This window comes from Acomys russatus, chromosome 5 (genome assembly GCF_903995435.1).
Source record: "Acomys russatus chromosome 5, mAcoRus1.1, whole genome shotgun sequence".
NCBI lineage: Eukaryota > Metazoa > Chordata > Mammalia > Rodentia > Muridae > Acomys > Acomys russatus.
This window is the reverse complement of record NC_067141.1, coordinates 13,216,008-13,228,983: the sequence shown is the minus strand read 5'-3', so window position 1 is coordinate 13,228,983 and position 12,976 is coordinate 13,216,008. Positions and strand designations below refer to the sequence as shown.

The following is a 12,976-nucleotide window of genomic DNA, read 5'->3' as shown; positions in this document are numbered from 1 at the left end:
TCTCAAGAATTTCTTTTCTTTTTCTTCTTTTCATGTGTATGTGTCAGAACATGGTCTAAGAATGGAGTTCTGTGAGGAGAATTCTAAGTGCTTGTGAGAAAACTCCAAACAAAACAAAAAAATCCAAAACACCAAGAGTCTTATGACTTCAGTTTCTTCAAAACATAGAATTGTTCTTGGGGTGTGTTTTTTGCTCCTCCCAGGTAGAGTGGATAGGAGTGAGCTTACTTCAGATCACTCAGTATTGCTTGCTGCTGTTATTCAATTAAATGTTTAAATTATGCTTTATATATGCCTCTATAGAAAAATGTATTTTTGCCACATGCAGTTTGTCCCTGTGTATATAATTTGAACTCACGAGCACTTTACTCATGAGGTTTCTTTTAACCCTCAGAGTATAAATTGTCTGATGTTCTGCATAAAATTGACTATTGCATGAGACTTCAGTCCGCCTCATTTGTCAGTTCCATTCTTCGAGGTCCCCACGGCCTCTAGAGCAGTGACATGTATGTGTGTGCGATGTGAGTGTACGTGCCTGCAGAGGCCTGATGCTAGTATCAGGAACTCTCTGGACCACTCCTTCACCTTATTTTGTGTGGGAAATGGTCTCGCAATCAAATCCAGGGCATGCTAATACGGCCAGTCTTGCACGACAGCTTGCTCTTGGAATCTCTGTCTCTACAAGGCTGGAAGTACAGGCAATGTGCCTCACCCAGCTGTCATTTAGGCTCTGGGGATCCAAACTCCAGCCTGTTTGCTTGCATGCCAACAGCGTTAGCCACTAAACTGTCTCCAAAGCCTTTAAAAAATGTTATTTTAAAGCCGGGCGTGGTGGCGCACGCCTTTAATCCCAGCACTCGGGAGGCAGAGGCAGGCGGATCGCTGTGAGTTCGAGGCCAGCCTGGTCTACAAAGCGAGTCCATGATGGCCAAGGCTACACAGAGAAACCCTGTCTCGAAAAACCAAAAAAAAAAAAAAAAATGTTATTTAAAAGAAACAAAGTATCCTGGTGCTGACGAGGTGGCTCAGCGAGTAGAACACATGAGGACCTTCAGATCCCCAGCTCACACACGAAACCACGGTGCCACACATCTGCAATCCCAGCACTCCTGGGCCAGACGCGAGGTGGAGACAGAAAAGGCCCAGAAGCTAGCCTGGCAAACACAGAGGCAAGCAACAAAGGGACTCTGTCTCAAACAAAGTGGAAGGTGAAGAAGTGACACCTGAAGTTGTCCTATGACCTCCACACCCTGGCATGAACACACCTACACTTACAAACACAGACAGTCAGACAGACAGACAGACAGACAGACACACACACACACACACACACAAACACACCCCTATACTCAACAGAAACACACACCTGTGACCTCCACATGCACAGCCTGATATGAGCATTCCTACACTCACAATACACACACACACACACACACACCACACACACACTCTATTTGCTTTATTCTCTCTCTGTGTTTTGTTTGTTTTCTTTGTTTTTTTTTTTTTTTTTTCAAGACAAGGCTTCTCGGTGTAACAGAGACCTGGCTATCCTGGACTGGCTTTGTAGACCAGGCTGGCCTTGAACTCAGAGAGATTACCCTGCCTCTGCCTCCTGAGTGCTGGGATTAAAGGTGAGCACAATCACGCCCAGCTCTTTCTCTATTTTTACAATAAACTGATATGACTATTTCCTTAGCCAGGTCCAGAGTTTCAGGAAACTATTGAATGATAAACAGAATTTGGCCAGCAGAGGGAGACACTGGTGCTGGGGCTGCGCTGTCTGGGCGGCAGGCGGTTTATCCTTCTCAGTCCAGGACTCTCTGCAGGGCCAGGGACATGCCCAGACCTGGCATGCACCCCTGGACTCCCAGTGCAGAGGAGATGGAAACAGACCCACAGAACAAACATGGTGAGGTACATGGGTGACAAAGGGGCACCTTCTAAGAGAAGAGATAACTAAGCTGTGTCCTGAGGGAGAGCAGGCCACTCTGTGAGGAGAAGTGGGAAGCCCCAAAGACCCACTTTGAGATCACCAGAGCACCAGAGCATGGGGGGTGGGGGGGCATCTCCAAACCCACAGGTGGGCCACCCTAATTAGACAAGGGCCTTCAGGAGGCTCCAGAGGCTACAAGCCTTGTTCCAATGGGCGGCCTGAGGAAGCCACCAGGAGAGGATTATCAGGAGCTTACCAAAGGAAAGGGTGAGTAGAAGTGGGTTGGACAAAGCAGGGACAGACCTAACCGGGTTCAGGAGCAAACGGAAACTTCCAAAACAAAACTGTAACAGGGACAGCTGCTTGCAGCTGAGGATTCTGGGGGGTTTCTGGGCTGCCCCAGGAACAGCTGGAGAACACAGAGGAGACTGAGTAGATAAGAAAAAGCCACTCATTTGGAAATCTCACCCCTAATGAGTCCTGGAAACATAGCTCTGCTGGCCTCGGATCCAGAGATTTATTCTTTTTTTTTTTTTTCCTAGACAGAGTTTCTCTGTGTAACCTTGGCTACCATGGACTCACTTGTAGACCAGGCTGGCCTCAAACTCACAAAGATCTACCTGCCTCTGCCTCCCAAGTGCTGGGATTAAAGGGCGTGTGCCACCATGCCTGGCTCAGAGGTTTATTCTAAAGTAAGAACTTCTGGGTGTTCATACTCACTAGGTGCCTGGAAATACACAGGCAGAGCTTGACCTTCTGAGCCTGATCCTCAGAAATCAAAATGAGAACTTTTAATCCCCTCCCCATCTCTCTTCCTCTCTCAAGAAACAGAGACTTGTTTTTGCAACAGGTTCTCATGGTGTAGACTGGCTGGCCGGGCATTCTTTACATAGACCAGCATGGCCTCCAACTCAAGACATCCTTCTGCCTCCACACCCCAAGTGCTGGAATTACAGGTGGGCACCACCGCCTCAGTTTATGTGGTTCTGGGGATGGAACCCAGAGCTTCATGCGTGCTGGGCAAGCCCTCCACCAACCCTGCTACATCCCCACTCACCCCTCCAACTTTCTTTGTTTCTTTCTTTCATTAAACCTAGCTAGGCTCCCTTTTTTTTTTTTTTTTTTTTTTTTAAAACAGGATTTCCCTGTGCAGCCTTGGCTGTCCTGGACTCACTTTGTAGATCAGGCTGGCCTCGAACTCACAGTGATTTGCCTGCCTCTGCCTCCCGAGTGCTGGGATTAAAGGCATGTACCACCATGCCCAGCTGAAGTCCTAGGCTGCTTTTGACAGAGCCCACAATTCCTCTGCATTTCTTACTCATTCAGGAAAACAAAAACCCACTTGAAGCCAGCGGTTGATTTACACCCCTTCACTAGCAACTGGATGTAGTTTTCCTTCCTTTCTGGCACAGTGTGGCCTGCTGAGGCCCTGGGAGGGCCCTGGTCCCTCCAGCCACCACCGAGGGCCACTGTGGAGGGCTACTGGGAGAAGCAGGCCAGAGGAGCAGTCACATCTGATTTTATGCTTCGCACTCCTGCCGTTTCCGATTCCTCGGTGCAGCCTCCCTGTAAAATGACCACTTGACCTCTCCCAGAAGAGCCATTAACCTCCATAGTGTGCGGAGTAAACAGCTTAATTTTCTGATGGCGGCATGACAGCAGAAATTACAAAGCCAATTCCCTCTTTCGGTCTACACAGATGCCAAATGTAAATCACTCCATTTCGAGGACGGCGACATCCTGCCTCCCTGCACCCTCAGGAAGGCCACCCCAGCCTTGACTGGACTGACAGGAGCTCTTCCTGGGCCCTTGGGCTGCCCGGAAAAGCTGCCACCCTGGGGGGGGGGGCTGTTGAGCCCTTTCTTGGGGTTTGAACACTTTACCCTTCACCCAAGTCAGAATCTAGAGGGCTGGAGGCCCCACTTGTATCAAATCAACCCTCACCTCTTGCTGAGTCTGTCGAAGTTCTCACCCAGGCAAGAGCAAACAATTCCTGTTTTCATCTTTTTTTTTTTCACCAATGTACTTATTCAAGCCATTAACTCATAATCTGGAATAACTTCCAGCAATGATGAGACTTCATCAAAGAAAAATGCATCGACATAAATGACTTATAATATTGTTTTTTCATTATGCACATTTTCTAGTGCAGATTTGCCAACTCAAATATCCAAGGGCAGGGCTTAGGTCTGTGAGTTAAGCAGGCCAAGTGTGCCTAGATCAACAGGCATGAGGGCCCAGTCACCAAAGTACTGGATGGAAATGCTTCCAGCAGGATGCCCTGCTGCCTACCACGCTGGGTAGGACCTCCAAGGCATCATGCAACCTCAAGAGTGTGAGATTCTGAACTTCCAGTGCTGTTTCTCTTGGCCAGGACAGAGGTGCACATCCTTCTGAAATCAGCTCACAAGATGGATAAGTAGGTCACAGAGATATTTGGTCACTAGGTACAAAGTCGTTTGCAAGATGCTGTTTACTGACCAGAAGAAACAGGCCCAGAGACCTGGGGAGATGGCTCAGTGCTTAAACCCTTTTGCTGTACAAGTGTGAGGACTGGAGCTCAGGTCCCCAGCTCACATCAATGCCTGCCGGACATGGTGAACCACCTGTAATTCCAGCTTTGGAAGACAGAGACAGAGGAGTGCTGCACCCTCCCCCCGCCCCCCGCCACACACACACACACACACACACACACAAGCTGACTAGCAAGATTGGGCTATACCTTTGATCTGTGCAGTGACTGCCTCACTGAAAAAGGTGGAAGATGGCTTGAGGATGATATGCCTGACAACAACCTTGGGTCTTGCGCGCACATGCGCGCGCGCGCGCGCACACACACACACACGCACACACACACACACACACACACACACACAAACATGTACATGCATACAAGAAAATAGAAAGAAAAAACCCACAGCTGACAAAACGAGGTCAAGCCTGGCTCCTACATTATTAGCTCCTTTTCTTGTTGCTGTGAGCAACTATGTAACAACTTAAGAAAAGAAGGGACCCGGGAGGCAAAGGCCGGAAGCAGCTGGGTCACACTGCATCCACAGTTAGGAAGCAGAGAGAGGCGAGTGCTGGTCCTGCGTCAGCGCCCTCCTTTTTCCCTTTTTCCCTCTTTTCTCCAGGACACTAGCACATGGGATGCTGCCCTTTAAGCTGTTTACCTCAGGTATCTATAGATACACAGAGAGGTGTGTGTCTTAGGTTCTAAACCCAGCCATGGTCACAGCATCAGATGAACGCATGCATCTATAAGCATTTGTTTGAGCACAGGCACCCAGATGCTGGTCTTTGTGCTCTGCAATGAGGCTGCAAATACCTTTAATTTTCTTCTTAGGCTCGATGCTTTCTAAGTGTCGGCAATGAATACGTGGCAAGGGAAGATGTTGGCAGGCCTTGGGATACAGCCTTGGCTAGCATGTACAAGGCCTTGAGTTCCGCGCACAGTACTGACGGGGAAGGGGAAAATGCTTTGTTGGCTACGATGGCACATGCCTACAGTTCAAAGGTCAGGGTGTAGAGGAAAGGAAACCAGAAGTTGAAAATGAACCTCAACTATACTGAACATAACCAGCTTCAGGCCAGCCTTGGGGGTATGCCTGGCCCAATCTCGAAAGCAAACAAACAAAAACCAGAGCTGGAGAGACAGCTCCGCACTTGTTCTTACAGAGGGCCTGGGTTTAGTTCTAGGAATCCACATGGTAGCTCACAACCAGCCATTACGCCACTTCCAAGGACTCTGACACCTTTTCTGACCTCTGTGGGTAATAGGCACGTATGCAGTGCACATACTTAGATGTAGGCAAAACACTAATATACATTTAAGAAGTTTTAAAAAGCAGTGGTGGTGCAGAGGCAGAGACAGGCTGTGTTTGAGGCCAGCCTGGTCTGCAGAGTGAGTTCCAAGATAGTCAGGGCTATACAGAGAAACCCTGTCTCATAAGTAAATAAATAAATAAAATTAAAAATCAAAACAAAGGAAGGAAGGAAGAAAAGAGGGAGAGAAAGATGTTAAGTAAACAATTATTTCATTTAAAAAAAAAAAAAAAAAGATGGTGCTAGAGTTCGCATCCTGAATGTGCCCCAAGACCCGTGTGTGAGCTTGGTCCTCAGCCAGTGGCAGTGTTGAGAGGTGATAGACCCTTAAGGAGGTGAGGTCCAGTAAAAATAAGTTAGGTATCTAAAGGAGGGGATGTTGAGGGGATACTGGGATTCCTCCTCATTTTCTTTCTGCTTCCCAGCCTCCCACTGACACTCTTACCTCAATGTCCACCCTCACCACAGGCTGAAAGCAAGGGGCCATGAAGCTTCTAAAACTGTGAGCCTCCCTTTAAGCTATTTACCTCAGGTATCTGTTGGCACAATGAGAGCTGACTACATAGTGTTGAGGAATACGCTAGAAGCACAGCTGAAGCCAAATCCCAACTCTACAGAGATGGCACCTGGGACCCAGTACCCAGCCCAGAGCATCCTCCCAGACCCCAAGTCCACCTATTACTGCATCTAGTATCCCTAGAAACCATTCAGGACCATCTCATGCTATGTCCTGTGCTAGGGAACCTTTGCCTCCTTTACATTGGACAGTCAACACCTGGCCTTTGAGAGCTCCTCAGGGCATGGATGTTCACTGAAGCCCCCACCCGCCTCCTGGCCCAAGATTCATACAGAAACTTGGTCAAACAGCTCTGGAAAGATTATTAAAAGGGTAAAAAAGAGGAATGAAGAGAAAAAAGCAAGAAAGGAAGGAAAGGGCCCTGTGCTCACCCCACACTACCTGTCTGCATCCATCTCTACTTGGTCCCACAGGAAAGACTCACAAAGCATCGGCCAGAGCTGCCCAGCATGATCCCCTGTCTCGGACTCACCCTTTCCCCAGTGATATGAGCACAGGCTTTTCCAGCTCCATGAGCACCTGGAAGGCTCTGTTCATGTTCTGATAGGAAAAGCCTTCACCAGCATCCGCAATCACCACACAGTTTGGGTTGGACTTGTCAACGTCATCAAATTCTGAGCAGACTCCTGGAAAGACATGAGAGACAGACAGCCTTGTTCAAGCCCAGAACGTGGCCTACTCCCAGCTCCTAACAGGGGCACTTTCTTCCTGTCATATTCTGCCTGGCGGAATATGTATTTCATAACAGCCCTGTGGTGGTTTGAATAAAAAAGGCCCCCACAGGCTCATAGGGAGTGACACTTTTAGGAGGTGTGACTTTGCTGGAGTGGGTGTGGCCTTCTCAGAGGAAGTGTGTCACTGAGGGTGGGCTCTGAGGTTTCAAATGCTCAAGCCAGGCCCAGAGTTGTTCTCTCTTCCTGCTGTCTATGGATCCAGAGGTAGAACTCTCAGCTCCCTCTCCAGCACCATGTCTGCCTGCATGCCGCCATGCTTCCCACCATGATGATAATGGACTAACACTCTGAACTGTAAGCCATCCCCAACAAAATGTTTTCCTTTCTATGTGAGTGGTGCACGCCTTTAATCCCAGCACTTAGGAGGCAAGGCAGGCAGATCTCTTTCAAGGATAGCCTGGTCTACAGAGTGAGTCTTGGGACAGCCAGGGCTACACAGAAAAACTCTGGGGTGGGAGAGAGGATAGGAACCACCATGATCATGGAGTCTCCTCACAGCAATGGAAACCCTAACTGAGACGAGCCTGAAGCTGAGAAGCATCCAGACATAAATATCCTGTGGTATGGTCCCTCCATGGCAAAGGGCAAGAGCACAGTGGTACATGTGTAACCACATGATGGGCCTCTAGGCTGGTAGGAGAACATTTACACACACAAAAACCTACTTTCTGTGACAGAGAGGGCTACCTCAGCAGGCCTGGCTTGTTCAAGTCCTGTACACGCCAGAAAAAGGCATGTCTTTAAAAACCTCTTTCTAGGCCTGATCTACAGAGTGAGTTCCAGTACAGCCATGGCTACACAGAGAAACCCTGCCTCAAAAAAACCAAAACCCAACCAACCAAACAACCAAACCCAGGTCTTCCAACCGCTCTATGGAGCACCTGGGCCCCTATAAAATCCTGTCTGATAGGAGGGGTTCACACACCTGAGGAGCTGGGTCGTACTGGGTCAGTGTGGTTTTGAGTGAAGTGTGCAGATGGAGGTGGGGTCTCTAAGGTCAGTCACATGGGGACTGTGGACTTAGATGACCAGTCCTTTTCAAAAAAGTGTAGGCACAGATGCCCCAGTGAATGTCCCTGATGCCAACCTGTTGTGTCACACATCACTGCTGAGACAGCCAAGCACATCCAACACAGCAGCAACTGGGATGGATGCCACTCCTGGTTTCTCCTGTCCTTTGCCCCATGCAGCTCCTCCCTTGTTGAGCTGAGCTGTGGTCTTTCACTACAGCCAGCCGTAATCCTGGGTACAGTGTCTCCCGAGTCCTGGGAGCCCTTCCAGGGAATCACTGTGACCTAACGTGGTTTTGGGCCCCCTGGATAATTATACAATTATACATCGTAAATTCTATTGATATGAAGTTCTAAATAGTAGTTATTTACACCGTCACTAAGAGGGTAGGGTGGGGACTGACTGGAAGAGTATGCAGGAAGCTTCAGTGGGCTAATAATGAGACCTCCAGGGGTGTGGGATTCCAGGGGTGCAAAAACTAAAGCCAGCAAAAGTGCAACAGAAGTTTGAGCTCCTCCCTGCATATTAATTTTACATCACATGGAGCTTAGGACAATAATGGTGTCTTCCCCAATGGCTCTCCACCTTGTTTGTTGAGACAGAGTATCTCGCTGAACCTGGAGCTTGCTAACTGGGGCAGACTGGTGGCCAGAGAGGCCCCAGGTATCCTTCTGCCCTCCATCCTCAGTGCCTGGATTACAGGGGTACATGGCTATGCCCAGCTTTTCACATGGCTGTTGGGAATCTGACTCATGTCCTAGCATTTGTGTAGCAGGCACTGCTGACTGAGGCATCTCCATATTCCACCACGTAAAAGGTTTTCAGGTCTGCTAAATGCTTGAAGATTTTCATAATAAAAACATTTGGGGGAAAACACCAATAATAAAACCTGGAAAAAAGTCAAAGCCTGAAATACAGGTACATTTACTGAGACTGCGGCCACGACAGCAGAGGAGGGGCAGCCGTCTCCCTCCAGCCCACTCAGCTTCTGTTGAGTGCACTCCTGGATTCCTTGGCTAACACCACCTTCCAGCCAAGGCTGTATTCTGTATTCGCCACTCCCCTTGCTCAACTCCTCCACCCCCTCCTCCATGCCTAGCAAACCCCCCCCCCCCCCCCGCCCCGGAACTGGAGACAGAATTTCTAAAGACACTGGCAGGGTTCCTAACTACAGAGAAAGGATGCCAGAAAGAGGATTTTTAGAGGCTGGCCATGATTCCCTTAAACGGCGCCAGAGCGATGGATTCCGCCTTCCCAGCCTTCCATGGAGCACTCTGCACCTCAGGACACCCTGTCTCTGCCCAGAGATTTGTCAACATGGAAACAGTGTGGAGGGAGGGAGGGAAGGAGGGAAGAAGGACAGACAGATGGACAAAAAAAGTGTTCTGAAGTACTTGAACCCTGTTTGTAAATAATTTACAGAGAGTCCCGCTCCCTCGGCTTGCTCCACAAAAGCTCCCGCAGCACTGAGGGCTCAAGGATCTCTGGTCTTGCATTCAGACCAGAATCATCTGGACTCAAACCCTGCTCCAACAGCCATCTGCAAACTGCGCCAAAGAAGCAGGCCTAGGGATCGCTGAGGCAGTCTGAGGCTACGGGATGGCAGATGTTGGAAAGCTATCCACCCCCACCTGACTCCCATGTCCTTCCTCCCGTCTTCTCCCTCTCTCAATAAGCCCTGACCTCCCGCCTATATCAAGGAGTCCCACCTCAGGCTTAACTCCCAGGACCATCTTGAAGCTGGCCTTGAGGCTGGGAGTGGGAGGGAACTGGTTGGGGCCTGGTCTTACCCCTCCCCCCATCTTCTCGCAGGCTTGCATGTTTCTCGTGGTTTGGCCCAAGTGGGAGTGGAGGCCTTCTCCCCAGCCCTTACCTCAAAAAAACAAAAAACAAAAACAAAAAACCCAAGTCTGATGCAGGCCTACCATCATGGATGAGCAGGTGCGGCCGCAGGCCTCGCTCTTTCAGGATCTGGCAGGTGGCTGGTGCAGGGGCAGTCACCTCTCCTTCTGAGATGTCAAATCCCAGCCGCTGAAGCAGCTGCACCAGCTCTCTCCTGGACTTCTGGGACTCATTGGTACAGAATCTCACCTTGAGCGGCGACTGCTTCAGTCTAGGGCACGAAAACGACCTGAGTTCAATCCCTGGGGCCCACACGGTAGAACGACAGAATCTTCTAAACTCCACACATCCCATCACACACGTACACTCCACAAACTAAGTAAATGTAACTTTAAAAATGTAAACAGAGATGCTCTAGCAAAAACAAGCAACTCCGCCGACGGTCCCCAGGCCCCGCTCTTGCGCATGCCCCTAAACATGTTCATCTCACTGGACCCCAAGATATTTCTGTCTTCACTTCACACACCCTCTGAGCTCTGTTTATACAGTCCATGCAATACAGTTAAATGTGAAATGCATGAGTTAATAACGAGCGTACATGTGATAAAGGGACGTGCTTCAGTGCGCTCTTTACAGATGTGGCCCCAATCAAAGAGGTGTCACGTGACACAACCAATCATGTGAAAGCGAGGGTTGTAGCCAGCATCCATTGATGGCCAACAGGGTAAAGCAACCCAACCAGCCCAAAGTTCTGCCCTCGCACCAGTGATCTCACTTCACAGGTGATGAAACTGAGTCCCAGAAAGGCCCAAGGCTTTCGGTCCCTCTCCCAAGGCAGACAGTCTGGGGACAGGGACACATTGATGCTCTCCAAGCTCTCACAAAGCCCATGGTCCAATCTTACAGAAGACTCTGGGAATACCCAGATACAGTAGAGTCTTGTAGGCTGAGTGAATTGAGGAAGAGTGGCCCTCCCAGGTATGGGGGCCCACCCTCCCAGGTGTGGAGCTCTACCCTCCCAGGTGTGGAGCTCCACCCTCCCAGGTGTAGAGCCCCACCCTCCCAGATGTGGAGACAGGTGGCTGGCAACTCCCACTGAGCATATGGAAGGTGAGTCTGGAAGATCAGCCTGGGCTGTGGGCGGTGGAGAGGATGACCCGGGCATCTGCCTGCAATGGGGCAGTACAAGGGGAAAGCAGGTCCCTCTTTCTGCCATTTCTGTGATATTCGCTCCAGTCTGTCCCTAATACTGCCTCTGTTTCTCTATGACACCAAGTATCTTAAATCTTCCAATTTATGTGTTTACTGTCCTTCTCCCCAGCCCACATACACTGAAACTCAACAATGTCATCTGCTAGGTTCTGCCTGGCATCCCCATGCTGGGCACACAGGGGGGGCCTTGGAAAAGCCTAAAACACTTTAACTGCCATTTATCTTAGGCTGTCTCTGATCCCAATGCTCCCCGCCCCCCAGGCTTCCACAGAAGCAGCTGAGTTTCAGGGACTGGCCAGCCCTGGGGCTACCAGGTGCCATTTATGAAGAACTCTTAGCTCTGCAGTCCTCAGCGCACAGAGCGCATCTTCCACAACCTAGGTGATTCATCCCTTTCTTATTATTTGTCTTTCCTAATCAGAGGTTATGAATGACCAATTATACTCAGTGGTTAATTGCCCTTCATAAAGATGGCTTTTTTATTTTTAAATTGGGCAGTTAATATATTGTAACTAATAGCATCACCTTGTGTATTATGGATGGGTCTTCATTGATTGGTGCCTAGAATGTGTGGTTCGCACCCAAGTTAATGGAGCACTTGAGTGAAGAAGTGCAGGGGTCTCCAGGGACTAATTACAGCTAATGAATGATGATGTGACCTTCTCAGAACAGTGAGCAATCGTTGTGACAGCGAGATGACAGAGCCTCACATCTGTCACTCCAAACACAATGTCTGATGAGGGTGGGAGGGAGGAGCTCATGGGCTCCTCTGAGACACCAACAGGAGTTGGTCAGAAATCAGTGTCTTCTTTTTGCTAGTTTATCAGTCCAGGGACAATGTGGTTGGAACTGTGTATGCAGAGCCTCCCTCTGAGTCCTGCCCCTCTATGCCACTGAGCGTGCCCCCTTTGGATGTGTCACCACCAGCCCTGTGACCACCAGGGGCCAGTCCCTGAGGTCTCTTTGTTCAAAAGTCACTGAAAATAATGACAGGAGTCACTATTATTAAGACAGTGAAGTGTGGGCTGAAGAGAAAACTCAACAGCTAGGAACACTTTCGCTGTCGCACAGGACCCAGGTTTGGCTCCCAGCACTCACAGGCAGCTCACAACTACACATCAATTCAGTTTCAGGGGATCAGACAGCCTCTCTAGGCCTCTGCAGGAACTGGACATACATGCTGCATAGATACTCGTGCACATAAAATTAAAAATTAACTTAAAATATTCAAAGCTAATAAAGCACTAATGCAGGTTTTCATGGAGTCTTGGCTCTGGGGAGACACTGTCACTGTGCAGAGTGTCCATGGCTTGCTGCTGTCTTCACAGCCAGGGCAGGTCTTCCTCACAGGTGACGCTCACTCTGGATCAGCTAACTGAGTAAACTTCTTCCCCACTCAGGAGACAAGAAGGGAAGTCTTCTAGAAGAGGCCTGACCCAGGTCATCCGGCCTGAGAGCACAAAGCCTATGGGGCCCTCAGTTATCTATGAAGGTATATACAGGTCCTTGCAGAGAGGACAAAATCCCCAGGACCTTCAAATGTACCGCTTTGCCCTGGGCAGGGTGCAGCACTCCCAGCTCTCTGCTCTGAGGCGTCCTACTCTACAGAGGGATGAGACCATGTGTGGGCCTAACTAGTGTGTGCACCTGGGTTGAAACTGAGATGGCCAAGAAGCCGCATACCAATGTGAGCCCCTGGATGGCCTGTGCTATGGACTGAACTGAGCCAAATTCCTACACTGAAACCCTAGCTCTGCCCCCACCCCATGTGTCTGTACTTGAAGACAAGGCCTACGAACAGCCAATTAGGATCAAGGAGCATCACAAGACAGGGGTCCTCCT

At 49.6% G+C, this 12,976-nt stretch overlaps 1 protein-coding gene across 3 annotated transcripts in view; it reads right to left on the bottom strand.

Annotated features, from left to right (window-relative positions):
- The window catches only part of Lhpp (phospholysine phosphohistidine inorganic pyrophosphate phosphatase), a 96,190-nt gene that overhangs the window by 66,586 nt on the left and 16,628 nt on the right, over positions 1-12,976 (bottom strand). For all 3 annotated transcript variants that reach the window (XM_051145452.1, XM_051145455.1, XM_051145453.1), the window contains exons 2-3: positions 10,006-10,193; positions 6,808-6,961 (exon numbers count right to left, since the gene is read on the bottom strand). In XM_051145452.1, the coding sequence (XP_051001409.1) occupies positions 6,808-6,961; positions 10,006-10,193 (342 nt within the window). The remainder of the gene's footprint in view (positions 1-6,807; positions 6,962-10,005; positions 10,194-12,976) is intronic.